This window comes from Malurus melanocephalus, unplaced genomic scaffold (assembly GCF_030028575.1).
Source record: "Malurus melanocephalus ecotype Western Australia unplaced genomic scaffold, MMel_1.1 scaffold_94, whole genome shotgun sequence".
Taxonomy (NCBI): domain Eukaryota; kingdom Metazoa; phylum Chordata; class Aves; order Passeriformes; family Maluridae; genus Malurus; species Malurus melanocephalus.
The window spans coordinates 1,239,828-1,253,895 of record NW_026623326.1 but is presented as its reverse complement, the minus strand read 5'-3'; the positions used below and the strand labels follow the sequence as shown (position 1 = coordinate 1,253,895).

The 14,068-nt window shown below is 46.3% G+C and overlaps 1 protein-coding gene across 1 annotated transcript in view; it reads left to right on the top strand.

Moving 5' to 3' along the window:
* Positions 1-14,068, top strand: part of ADCY5 (adenylate cyclase 5) — a 199,400-nt gene that overhangs the window by 184,637 nt on the left and 695 nt on the right. Inside the window, exons 13-20 of the mRNA XM_057368570.1 lie at positions 1,833-1,949; positions 2,638-2,802; positions 5,028-5,203; positions 9,564-9,590; positions 10,409-10,541; positions 11,681-11,944; positions 12,285-12,489; positions 13,185-13,309. Of these exons, the coding sequence (XP_057224553.1) occupies positions 1,833-1,949; positions 2,638-2,802; positions 5,028-5,203; positions 9,564-9,590; positions 10,409-10,541; positions 11,681-11,944; positions 12,285-12,489; positions 13,185-13,309 (1,212 nt within the window). The remainder of the gene's footprint in view (positions 1-1,832; positions 1,950-2,637; positions 2,803-5,027; positions 5,204-9,563; positions 9,591-10,408; positions 10,542-11,680; positions 11,945-12,284; positions 12,490-13,184; positions 13,310-14,068) is intronic.

Genomic DNA, 14,068 nt, shown 5'->3' with positions numbered 1-14,068 from the left:
CAAATCTTGTAAGGGCTAGAGCAAAGGAAAACCCCATCGGATTTTCCATATCTCTGTTCTAGTGGGGATCTGTGGCTTATCAACAGAGGTGAGGATTTCTCTGTCAGCAGTTTATGTCTAAGGAGAAGGTGTTTTGCTTTGTTTTTCAGTGGCTGCCACTGAACTTGAAGGATTGCATAAGCTTTCAGTGGATTTCAATCAATCCTCATTCAGTGCAAATAAGTCACAACCCCACTTTCCCCTTTTCTCCAGTCCCCYGCAGAGCCTTTCCCTCTCCTTTCACCTGGACTTACCTGGAGTTTTGTGCATGTGCTGGTAGCAGGCGAAATCAGCTCTTTCCAAACTCTTGCCACAAGCTCTCCTCTGTAAAAAGTCCCCAGCTCATCAGCGCCTGGGCCGCTCCAGCACTCGGTAATTACACTGCAGGGCTGCTGTGTGGGAAGCACAGCACTGACAAAATGTTGCATCTCCGAAGATGTAAGAGTGAAGGATAAAAGGGAAAAGCAAGACTTTTAATAGAAACATTAGTCATAGTTAAATTGCAGTGCCACGGCGCTGTGCTGCTGTTTCTTTGTGTCTCTAAAAATACCCTCTAGTGGCTTGGTTATTCATGCAGTGAGTAAGGGCAGGGAGCGTTGGGTTTAGGATGAAGCTTTGGCGGTCCTGGGCTGAGTCCCCGTGCCCTGGCAGGGTGGCACGGAGGGCAGTGCTCTGTGGGAGGACAATCTCCCACGGGAGAATGGCAGCACACCAGGGTTTCTTTCCTGGCCTTCCTGCTCCAGCCCCGCGCTTCCACTGCACAGTGGTGGCACATGRAGGGAGAGGGCTGGCTTTGGAGTGGCCAGGGCAATGAGGGAGGCCACTGTCCCTGCCGGGGGTGCCCTGGCTGCCAAGGGCGCCGGGTCAGTCTCTAACACAACCCACAGACGGTTTGTTCCCTGTGGGCTGCGATGCTGTGCCCACAGCGGGGCTCGCAGGGCCGCAGGCRGGAGCCATCAGCAGCGAGCTCCCGGCACTGGAGCCCTGCGGCTGCGGCAGCTCCTGATCGCCCTCAGCCCCGAGTGCTTTTATCCCTGTGACTGTGGATCCGAGTGGCCCAACTGGGCCGGCTGATCCTGCAGTGCCTCAGCCCCGAGTGCTTTCATCCTCTGTGACTGTGGATCCGAGTGGCCCAACTGGGCCGGCTGATCCTGCAGTGCCTCAGCCCCGAGTGCTTTTATCCTCTGTGACTGTGGAGCCGAGTGGCCTCAACTGGGCCGGCTGATCCTGCAGCGCCTCAGCCCCGGGTATTTTTATCTTTGTGAGTGTGGAGCTGTGGCACAGCCCAGCCGGGCCCTGCAGCGCCTTTCGCCAAGGGTCTGGCAGATCAAGGGGCTGTGTAACAGTCTGTGTCTGAAATGGCACCAGAGAGCCCTACGCTGATCAAAAGGACCCGATGTGCATTTTCATTTCTGCCTTTTTAAATTTTTGCTCCAGTAATTTCCAGGCTCAAGCTCCTGGCTATTTCAGTTACAGATGGCTTGTGGTTTGCTTCTCACGACAGGATGAGCACAGCCCTGCGAGCCATGCTCTCTGGGCTGGGGAGCCATCACTCCCATTAGGAAGGGCTAAGTAGATTTGGTGAGCCAGCTGGGCCCGCTGCCACRAGGCAGCCACGTCTCTGCTCGCCCTTGTCCCGCAGCCGCCATCCCCCATCACCATCCTCCAGCCCCTGTGCAGCATCCACACAGAGCTGCCCCGAAGGATGCGGGCAGCTCAAATGCAGGTTGTAAKCTGTAAAACAAACAATGATTTTATGTGTCTACTTGATTTTTTYTCTCTCTCTCATGCAGCTTTTCCCAGTTCCTCTCCAGACTCTTTCTAAGAAGATTGTACAGTCCAGGACCAATAGTACCTTAGTTGGAGTCTTTGCCATTATCCTGGTTTTTCTATCTGCCTTTGTCAACATGGTATGTCCATCATTTCATTTTTATCCATTCAGTTCTGCATTGTTTTCTTATTGGTGCTCGTGACTCTTAAATCCACTGAGTTTAAAATGATCCTGCCTAAGACTGACAGCATCTGAGGTTGGTACCCTTTGCTTTTTGAGCACAGAAAAGAAATGGGAGCCCAATGGCTCCATCCCTAGAGCCTGGCAGATCTGTGCCCAGGTCCTTTTGTGGTTCTTTGAATGCTTCTGCTCCAAGTACAGGAGACACCCTAAGCATATCGCTGTGGGAAGTTGATGTGGTATTAACTTTCACCATACTGAGTGGGACATAAGTGTACCATGGACTTTGTGTCAACCCCTGCATGGTGCTGCCTCCTGCTCCGAGTGCAGCGATCAGCTCATGGGCATGGTGACCACTCTGAGTTGCAGTTTTGGGATCAAGATGATCTGGCTGTGAATCCAAACACTGCTGCTGAGTTCAGGCTCAGAGCTCAGGCTGTTCTCTGGGGCCTGATTTTGTTCATTAATATTTTGGGGGAGAAAAAACAAAGCCATTGCACGTGCAGTAAAACATAAGCTGATGATTTCATGTTGCACATTTTGCACATTGATACAGCCATTTCCAARCAGTTTTTTATTGATATAAGCTATTTTGTTTTCTTGTCTTTGTCTRTGTTGTGGAGCTCAATACCATCTTTGTTTTCCAGTTCATGTGCAGCACTGTGGATCTGGCCAGCTGCATGGCTGCTGAATACAACATCACTCCTGGCCAGGTGGACATATGCCTTATCAGCAACCGGACTTCCAACTACAGCCTGGGCACCTTGCAGGGATTCTGTGACAGTCCTTTGCCCAACTGCAACTTTCCAGAGGTATTGCTTGAAAAAATGGGTTTCGGAGGTTGGTCTGGGGAAAGGCTATGAAACCTGTGCGATAAATCTTGGTGATTGTGAGGAAAGCGAGTCCACTCCTGACTGACGTTACAGGACTGACACAGGCTACTACATTCAGATTTAAGTGTCTCAAGTTATTATCATGAATGCACATTAATGTTCAAGTTCCTTCAGGGCTGAGTAATTAGTAGGCTTTTATAATAGTTGGATCCTGCCTGTAGCAGAGGAAATGTTTCCATGAGGTCCTTAATGGTATGCGGAGCTGCAACTCATTTCAAAGGAGTTTGTGGGTGCTCAGTTTTACCTGAAAATCAGTTGTCTGAAAATCAATGTCTAGTCATAGATTTGATTCTTTACTCGATTGTTTTATATTCAGATGAAAAACTTTGCTTATATATTCTTTCCCAAGGTATGGTAGGTTCTGGCCTCAGAAAGGTCAGCAGCCCAGATCTGCTTCAATTTGCAGTGCAATTCCTACCTCTTCAGGACATCTCATTTAGAAAAAAATTAAATGCTTCTAATGGACAGCCCAAACCAGCCCAAATATGTTTTACACACTGGTAGAATACTTTGCAAAGAAAAAAACCTTGCATAGCTATTCAAGACCTTTCTCTGAATTTTTAGGTCATGGCTGTTACATGTGTTGTCTACTGGAAACTGACAGGGAAAAACAACTCTGTCTAGGATGGAGGTAGAATTTATGTCAAGGTCATCTGGGTTTATGGGGACCTGACAGATTTATGGTGCATCTGTTACCATCCAGATGTCCAAGGTGCTACTGAAAGTCCTGGTATCTTAGTGAACATATTTCCATTTAACTTAACAGGAATATGGTCCCKATGTGATTCAGTGAGGTTTCTGAGACCATTATGGTGGCTTTCAACCCTTGAAGAGGCTTTAGTGTGTAACAGAAAGACCCAGGAGCAGAAMCTGGCCCAGTGGAGARGTAGAAACAGTCTGTGCCCACCACRGATTAGTATGGAGTGMTGGACCAGGGCAGAGAGGAATTTTAAGCAATGAGGAATATTGCATGCTGAAGTTGCTCTGGCAACCTCGAGCCAGCTCCTGCTGTTCAGTGGGCTAAGAAGTGAAGAGTCCCTCCCCTGCACTCTGCAAGGCACATGTTGGATCTGCCATGAGTGTTGCTTGTTTCTCCCAGTGTCCTTTCAGGAGATGGTGGGATCCTACCCTGCAGTCACAGGGGACAGCCACCCATTCTCTAGAAACTGAGGAGTCAAGTACAAGCTGTACAAGTTATTTTCTCTAATTTAATGTATCASTGATGACTATTAATAAATGAGCTCAGAACATAAGCATATTTCTACTTCAACTAGGGCTTGCTTTTAACTGAAAGGATGGATTGCCTCAGGCACATGATATGGTTTTTTTGCCAGAAATAGGCCTGTCCAGACAGAGTGGAAGCTTAAATCTTCACAGATTTGATAGCAGGGAGGTGGTGAGCTGGCTAACATGCCTCTCTTCATTTTACATCCCTGCTATCTTTCCCGGGAGCCATAATTGGCACCCGCGATCTGCAATCACACTGGAAGCACTGGCGTGCTGAGCACTCTGCCCCTGGCCTGGAAGGAGCTGCTGCCCCACCACCCAGCTATGGCAGAGRTGCTCTACAGCCACAGAATGGRCACATCTGCAGCTGCTGGCAGGACRAATTATCATGGGGTTATCATGGGGAGGGCGTGGGGACAGCCTGTACCTCACAGGTGGAGTCAGTGTGTCACATCAGCAGGGACTGTGCTTTCCCATTGGCCCCAAGGGGCATCGGTGCAGGGGTGTGAGTTGCCAATACCCTTGGTCCTGTGTGCTGTACAGTTATGTGAATTTGAGTCCATAATTTGGCCTTAAAGCACAATTTAWTCCAGCATAACTGGGTGCCTCTTTCTGCTAATTCAGTAAGTGTGTCCAGGGCAATGCTATGTCCCTTGKGTGTCAGCCGTGAGCCCCTTGAGTGTAAACCACATAATGCCTGAGGAAAAATGCCAGTTTTCCTCTTCATCCATTCAGTTTTGACCTCTAACATGGGAGAATCCCACAGGCAGCCCCAGATTTATACATTTGGTCACCTCAACTACATAACTACCAGYCCCTTTCTACCCCTCTGTTTAGTTTCCTTTGTTTTCAGTTTTGATTTGTTCAGCTGACACTCATCTCTTTTCTGTTTTTTTCCCCTTTTTGTCTTTATACAGTACTTTACCTACAGTGTCTTATTGAGTCTCCTGGCCTGCTCTGTGTTCCTTCAGATCAGCTGTATTGGAAAATTGATCCTTATGTTAATCATTGAATTTATATATGTTCTCATTGTGGAAGTGCCAGGGGTCAACCTTTTTGACAATGCAGATCTCCTGGTTACAGCTAATACCTAGTAAGTGCCTTTCACTTCTGAAATCTTCACCTGATTTCTTTCACACAGTGATTTCAGTGTGGCATTRGGTGGATGGGAGTGCCAAGGCTGTGGTGCAAGCAAGGGAAGCACAGGGAAGGCATGGCTGGAAGCTGAAACTTTGCCAGTGCTGCTTTCTGCCTCTGAAGAGCAGGAGAATACAGTTCCCTTTAAGATCTTTTTAATGTGGGACTTGAATAATGAAATATCTATTAATAACAGAATATAACTGGAATCAGAGTGGATCTGTATTTCCTTTTTTCCAGAAATGGGGAGCTGTAGTTAGTCATTCTTAATTCTGGTATTGCACTCCCAATATAGAAATGTCATTTCTCAAATAAGGAAAAAAAAAAGTCCTCCAACAAACTTGAGCTCGCTCAGGGATGTGATAATGAACCKCCATGATATATCAAACCCAGCTTGGGGTGGTGATGTTTGGCCAGTGGTCTGCCAGTTGCTGCTGGCCACACATCCTTGGTTGAAAAGCCAATATCACAGCTGGGCTGAGCACAATGCCCAGCAGAGGGGTCTGGGCTCAGTGGGAGCAGGCAGTTGCCSTTTTACTTCCAAAAGGTAAAAATTAGTCATCAGGTCACACATGAATCCCAGTGGCAGCCCCCTTCCACTGCCAYGGTGATTCCCCATCTCCTGGAGGTCCCCACATCAGGGAGGGAAGTTTGGCTCATCCACAAGTCTGTCCAACGCCACAAGTTTTGGTTTTTTGCTGGGAATTGTGTTGTTAACTCCTCATTTTGATGATTTCCCCTTGTAGGCAGCAATTGTGCTTAAATATGAGTGAATCAAATGATGCTCATTTAGGTGAGCTATTTGTCGAGGCTGATAGTGATGGGTGCTCCTGCCTTAGACAGGAGGGTGGCTGAGGAGATTCCTGTGGCCCTTCCCAGTSCTACTTTGTGTGTTATGAAATAGCCTCTGTAGTTGCTCCAGTTTCTGGATGGTCATTAACCATCAGCCTTCAAGCCATCATTAACCATCAAGCCCAATGCACCTGGTTACTCCTCTCCTTCACGTGACTGTTCCATGATTTCAGCATTCCCATGTGCCCAGTAAYAATTAATGGATATACAGCTTTTGCTGCCACTGCCAGTTAATGGAAGTGTAGCTTTTGCTGCCATTGGCAGTAATCACTTAAATTATTTTGTTAACTCGAGTGAGTGAAATTAGGTAGGAAACCCCATGGAGCTTTCTGTGGGGAGGTATAGGGAGAATGRGGTTTTCTTCCCATTTTTTCAGATATTATGTGTTCCATCAGCAGAATCTATTTAGCATTTTCTAACACAATTAGTGAAATAAAAGCATTTTATCTCAAATATAATTTCATTCTTGTAAGTCAAGCACTAAGCGAAATTACAGCACTTGGAAGTATAATTTACATCACTTCACAATCAGAATGTCAGTAATAAAGTGGAGAAGGTTAGCCTTTTTCCCAGAAATAGCTTTCTGTGATGCTGTATTATCTCTCACTAAATGGGATTTGTGTGGTGGTTCAGCCCCAGCTGCAGCTCAGCTCCACACATCCCTGTGCTGGGATGGGGCAGAGAGCTGGGGAGGGAAAAGTGAGAAAACCCATGGCTTGAGATAAACACAGTTTAATGGGACAGAAAAGAGAGAAAACAAGAGGAAGAAGAAGAATGAGAATAAGAGTAAGAATAAGAATTAAGAATAAGAATAAAGAATAAGAATAAGAATAAGAATAAGAATAAGAATAAGAATAAGAATAAGAATAAGAATAAGAATAAGAATAAGACAAAACAAGTGATTCACAATTTGCTCACTACTTGCCAGCCGATGCCCAGCCAGTTCCTGAGCAGCAGCCCCAGGCCAGATTTCCCCCCAGTTCCCATACTGAGCACAGTGCCATATGATAWGGATATGGAATATTCCTTTGGCCAGTTGGGATCAGCTGTCCTGGCTGTGTCCCCTCCCAACATCTTGTGACCCTCCAGCCTGCTTGCTGGGGTTGTCAAGGAGCTGCAAAGTCCTTGACTTAGTCTAAACAAGACTTAACAACAACTAATACATCAGAGTGTTACCAGCATCATTCTCAGACTTAATCCGAAACACAGCACCACACCAGCTAGGGAGAAATTTAACTCTGTTCCAGTGGAAACCAGGACAATTTRTTTTGTCCAAAGAGCTCCGTGGATGGCTATTTATTGCCCCAGTGTCTGGAAGGCCATTTGTGTGTTGTGGGAAATGGGAGCTCAGCATGTAGCACAGAGTTCAGAGATGGACYTCATTGTCCAGCTGATACTAAAAAAGAAAGAAAAGCCACCATGACCTCATACTGCTTTAATTGGGTGCCCATTGTAGCTACATAATTAGTGTCTGCTCTGCAGCCATTATGGTACTCTGACTAATTAGAAGTGATGCAGATGTCACTTCACACTTCTGTGTACAAACCAACCCAGCATGCARGCAGCTGAAAGGCTGATTGCAGCACGCTGGGAGCTGCTAGACTTGACTGCAGCCACACCAGCATGTGACACATGGAGTGTAACTGGATGCACAGAGCTATCTATCGTGTGTTACCTTTTTCCTGTGCAGAAGATAAAATTCATGCATTGCTGTAAAGATGTGATGGACCAAATTGAGTTCCTGCACAGGGGAGCCCAAAGAGCTTTGCCCCATGATTTGTTCATCAAGCCCATCATTTCTGTTCCAGCTGCACCGTGGCTGGGAGAAGTGAGATGCTTCGGTCCTATGGGAGCTGTCTCCAAAATGAACTGCCTTTCCTGCTAAAAWTGTGCACTTCACTTGAGCAGGAGTGTATTTAGCAAGCTTCTCTCTGTGTTCCCTTCCAGTAATTAAAGAACCATCTGCTACTGGAAACGTCTGTTCCGTGGGGGAGCAGCCCACCAATGCTGCACTGGGCMTCTTCACTTGCCCAGAGTGTTATTGTAAATACAGGGTTTGCTGCCTCTGATGAAGATTTTAGATACCTCATAGCTTCTGATGAAGATTTTAGAGCAAGAGTAACACCCACAGTGAGCTGCACCCCCAGTATTGAGGGTCAGGTTTGCCATGCTCCCATCACAAGAGAGTGATAAGTGGGGTCAGTCATGCTTGGCCACGTGGTGATTTAGGGAAGCAGGGGTATGATGCTGCATGTGGGAAGTGTCTCCAGCTAGTTTCAGCCTTTGATGTGGGAGTCCCCAGGCCTTCCAAACYGTGTCTGTGTCCAAGTACACGTGTTCAATGCTGGAGCTGGCCAAGAGCCATGCAATAGATTGTGTGCAAGACAACAGTGGGTTTCAAAATCCATGTCAGAAGAAATTCCATGCWCAGAACTGCAGAAAATGTCTTGGAACGAATAAGGTTAGAGAGTCACTGTGCTTTTGTTTTTTGATGCTATGCCCAGTTAGGGTCTCTTGGCTGTTTTGWTCACTTAGATGTCTGATTGTGTAGCTCCAACCCCATAAAACCATGGCCTGAGGCTCTCTAGAGAGCTGTGACATTCTCAGGCCAATGTCACGTTTATAGCCTGCAAAGTTCTAATTGTRTCAATGACACTACAGTAATTTTAACACTGCTCTCCTTCCTTCCATTTAAAGTGTTTTAAAAGACGCTTGTGCATGGTTCTCAGCCACCTAATACTCCACCCACACTCAAGAACAAAGCTAGCAGCATTAAGCAATCAATCCATCAGGAGCTCAGACAGCTGCTACCTACCAGAAAGTTCTGTTCTGTGCTTTCAGTGTCAAAAAGCATGGCCTCCATCTCCCCCAGCAGCTCTGATGCACGTGGGTACTTTGCAGGATTGTCAGTAGTAACAGGAATGTGCTAAAGGTTTTTTTTTCAGTGCCCTTGAGTGTGCAACCCAGAGCAGGGCACATGCTGGCAGTGAGGAATGTGCAGAAGAGAGCAGGATTAAAGGAATTAAACACATCTCCATGCCAGTAAAAAAAAGGAGAAGAGAGGAACTGTCCCTCACAAGATACTAGCCCAGAGCTTTCTTCCTTAGGTCAAATTTTGCAGTCTGACCTAATGAAGCAGTGATGGATGCACAGGCATTTGCCAAGCATCCCACACTGACATTAAAATCCCAAATTATTCTCTCACTCTTAGTGCTTCTTAGATATTTTACCCACATTAACCGTGTCACACGATCACTCTGGATTTTTGAGTGTAGCTCAGAAGCCTGTTTTTCTCCTCCCCCTCCCATCTTTTAGTAGTTTCCTGCTTAAAAAGAGCTGTAGCCCCACACAGTGTTAGAGGTGCCACACTGCAGAGGTGCTGTGCAATGAATGATGTGCAGAAGGGCAAGAGCTGCAGGGAGCCAAACACTCCACTAACCTTGTGTTTGTGCTTTGTTTTCCAGCGTGTCTGCAAATGATACATCCTCATGGTGAGTCACTTCGGCATGAAATATTTGTATAGGTTTTTGTTGGTATGTATTTTCTGTTCACAAGGTGCAATATCAGCACATTGACTTGCCAGCAGTGTTTGTGCATTGCTGTGAGCTGGTACAACACAGCGCAGATGCCCTGAGTGGACTGAGTGTTGCCCTTTTTTATGTAAAGGTACTCTCAGAGCATCCCCTTTCCTGCAGAACTTATGTCAGCTTGCTTTATAGAGCATMTCAGGGCTTATTTGTAATACACTTCAAAGGTTTTATCAAAATATTTTCATGCTGTATAACGCTGTAATTCATATTTAACAGTTTTTATTTGCCTGCGTGTCAGAGGAGATGTGAAAGTACCTCGGTGCTCTTTTCAGCTTACAGAGCACTTACACGACAAAGCTCRTTAAGAAGTGACTAATTAGAGAAGCCATGAGTTAGAACAGTTCCAGACCCAGGAGCCTGGGGAAGCCAGTGCAGAAGACAGGGTGAGCACAGTCTGAGGGGCTGTCAGCGTTTCGGTGTTGTCACCCTGAGCACGTGTGGCCATTCTCTGAAGAGTGGCCTCCCTATTGATGGCAACCCTTTCCAAGAAGTTGGATTACATTTCCAATTTCCAAGTCCTCCTTTAATAACTGGCACCCATGAGCCACAGTCCACAGCTTCTTGTAGGTATTGTTTGTCCCTTTACTAGCACAGGTTTTGAGGGGAGGGAGAAAAAGCCTTATCCTGACAGGCTGGTTATCCTTAAAGCGGGAAGCGCAGGGCGTGGCGAAGCCGTGTTCTTCTGTAACTGGGAAGTTCTGCTCTTTCCTTGGCTGCAGCTCCCCAGTGATGACACGAGTGGCGCTGAAGATTGTGACCCCTGTCATCATCACTGTCTTTGTCCTGGCACTGTACTTGCAYGCCCAGCAAGTGGAATCCACTGCAAGGCTTGATTTCCTCTGGAAACTCCAGGTTTGTGGGCGTTGGCTGTGTGGGAGGATTGTACGTGGTCTTTGGCATTAATATAAACTACTGAGCTGTTCACTGTCGAGTTGAGGAGTGTGATAAAGTGCCTTGGAATTCAATCTGAATCTGGCTTCATAACTGGGCATGCTAATAACGCTCTGCTCTCCTTTGGTRCTTTGCACACTCTGTGCTTCTCATCCCAGTTATTTTCTTCAACCCCTTTTTTCCTCGTAAATGCCCTTTGGATGGTCTCCATGGTGAAGGGTTATAGATCTGAAGGTTGAGATTAATGAATTTGGGCAACTGAGCTGTTACTGCTGCAGGAACATGTAATGTAACACAATTTATAAATATAGGAAGCTCATATTCACTGCTGAATTGTTTCCCAGAGTTCAGCAAGCTTTAGTTTGCTGCATTCAAGGGTGTGAAAGATTCACATTTGCATTTTCATTCACTTTCCTGTTAAGCAGTGGGAACTGGCTCAATGTCCAGCCTTCATTAGCCCCCAGGCAGCAGTACTGGATAACCAACACACTGTGGATAATGCCACACTTGTGCTCCTGTCCCTGGGTTCACTGTTAATGTTTTCACTACTTGTGCCCATGAGTGATATTGGGGCATTGTATGTGATTCCCGAGCAAGCAGAACAGGCCTGGGCTCTGCCCAGCACTCATACCTGGGGGGGGGGGCCACAGGACTGCAGGTTTTACTTAAATTTTCTACCTTCTGGGTGGCAGGACATAATTCTAATTACAGGTCTTTGTGGTTTGAGTCTGCAGCACTGAGAAAGCAACAATTAATTAAAGCTCCTTGGGAAGCAGATAAACATTGTAATCCTCATTTATAACTGCAAAACAATGGAAGGGGTGAGCTGAGTGGTTACCCAGTTCAGGGCTTAGGAAAGCAGTGATGGATTTTGGCATTATTCTCTGCCTACTTTTCCATACATGTGTGCACCATGAAGAAATGGAACATTTTCCACTGCAAAACACAAGTTTCTGCATCTCTCTGGTTCTGCTCTGCTTTGCAGATTTCCCCTCTTCTATTTCTGTCCTCGCTGCAAGTTAATTTTCAGCTTTTTCTTCCCCTCCCCRGAGCAGCTACCAAAAGTGTAAGTGCATGAATGTGTCTCTGCCCTAAACTAGGCCACGGAAGAGAAGGAGGAAATGGAGGAGCTGCAGGCCTACAACAGACGCCTCCTCCACAACATTCTGCCRAAGGATGTGGCAGCCCATTTCTTGGCTCAGGAGCGGCGCAATGATGAACTGTACTACCAGTCCTGCGAGTGCGTGGCTGTCATGTTCGCCTCCATAAGCAACTTCTCCGAGTTTTATGTGGAGCTGGAAGCCAATAACGAAGGGGTGGAGTGTCTGAGGCTGCTCAATGAGATCATTGCTGATTTTGATGAAGTAAGTCACAGAAAATCCGGGTGAGCAGAGCGAACTGAATCCGTGGGTTTAGTCGGGCTTTGCTGAGCTCCTGAAGGAAGGTGGTTTATTGAATCCTTGTGCCATGGTTCCTTTCTTCTCTTTCTAAGAGTCTTTAGGTTTGGGGTTTTTTTCCACATTAAAATCCCTTCTATTCCCTTGTTGCTCCRTGGAATATCTAATCCTTTTTCTTCCTGTACCTTATATGCTGGAGACTGTCCACTACTTTATAATGCTTGCAGCAGGGCAGGATATGTGGCATGGACATTACCACCTGCGTGTTTGTCAAGGTTTATTTGCTTCTTTTGCTCTTGTGACACAGATCATAAGTGAAGACCAATTCCGGCAGCTGGAGAAGATCAAGACCATTGGCAGCACCTACATGGCTGCCTCAGGCCTCAACGATTCCACGTACGACAAGGAAGGGAAGACACACATCAAAGCTCTGGCAGACTTTGCCATGAGGTTAATGGACCAAATGAAATACATTAATGAACAYTCATTCAACAACTTCCAGATGAAGATAGGTAATGTCCTTGTGCTCGCAGGATTCCCTGTAGGTAGTGGTCATTCTGAGGTGGGGATTTTATGAAGGGTAAAAACCRCAGATGTTACATTATCTGTGGAGTGATGTTGAATGCCTGGTGCCTGGTGACCACTTTGGGCTCTACAAAACATCACAGTTGGTTTTTAGATATTGCAGCATTACTGAAGCTCCCTGGAGAATTAGGAGCAGAGTAGTGCCTACCACAGCGTGTTCTCACATGGTAGTTCAGATCATTTTGCCCCTGTGCTTCCAGCTCTGCCATTCTGGGACATTAAATTGTCTTTCAAAGGAAATGTGAGGATGTCAAGTGTGGTGTTTGTTCTGGAAGGCAACTGGGCTGCTGCCTCGCAGGCCCTCAGCATTGCAGCAGGTGTGTGCTCACCTCAAGTGAGCAGTTTGCTTGTTAGCCAGGTGGCAAACAAACTTCACCCTTTTATCTGGCACTGGAAAATAGCTCTGGATTGAGCCGATCCAGCCCAAGCTGCCAGTCAGTTGGGCATAATGGATCAAAGAAGCCAACTTTTAATGTTTCTCTCCCCACAGTTTGGCCGTAGCTTTATAGGTCAGGGTAAAACACAGCTAGAAAGGTAAACCCTCAGGATGGGGTTTTTTATTCTCTGAAAAATAACCTGCCTCAAGCAAAGGGATCTGAACACATTTATTTTCTCATTCCAGGCCTCAATATTGGTCCTGTCGTAGCTGGGGTGATAGGAGCCCGTAAACCCCAGTACGACATCTGGGGCAACACAGTGAATGTAGCCAGCAGAATGGACAGCACAGGAGTGCCTGACAGGATCCAGGTAAGGCATTCCCTTGGAAAACCTACACTGCCAGCCCTGTGTCACTTACGCATTTCRAAACTTAATTAGAATTGGAATTTTGKTTTCATTTTATTCCTTTATGMYATACACTTACTTACACAGAACTGAAAGAAAAACCACCTAGGAAATGCTGGTGGTACTAGCAAGTTTTGTCTTTTAATCTTTACCAGTATTGCAACCTTTGTTTAAAAACTTGTACTTTAGTTCTGGGTGGAAGTGCTGAGCTGAACTTCCTTCCCGTGTGCCTCTCTGGCACTGAGCAGTCCTGTTTCATCCCTGCTCACATGTGTGCTCAGCTGTATGTGATGGCTGTTTCATTTTTCAAGGGCTTGATTCAGACTGATATTTCTGTAATTCGCTTTGCWGCTCACAGTGCTGTGTGTGGTGCGAGGCCACCATCAGCAGGATGGGGATACACAACAGGGAAAGAGTATTGGGGTTAATGGCACCTGTCTGATAATCACACATCTCCTTGGTCTTCAGATGTGACCTTTCCAGTGATTCAATTCCACTGTCCTGCTTCTACTGAGCCARTGTCCCCAGTAACAGAATGTCATTCCTTGGGAAAATACTGAAGGGATATAAAAATAGAGCAGCTGGTGTAAAGCCCAAGATGGGCAGCCATGGTTTCTTTGCCTGTCAGTTATCTGGATCRATATTTATGCAACAGGATGGTCTGTAAAGCCACCTGAAAAGGGGTGAGAAAATACATTGTAATAAATAAATATCTCAGGAAAT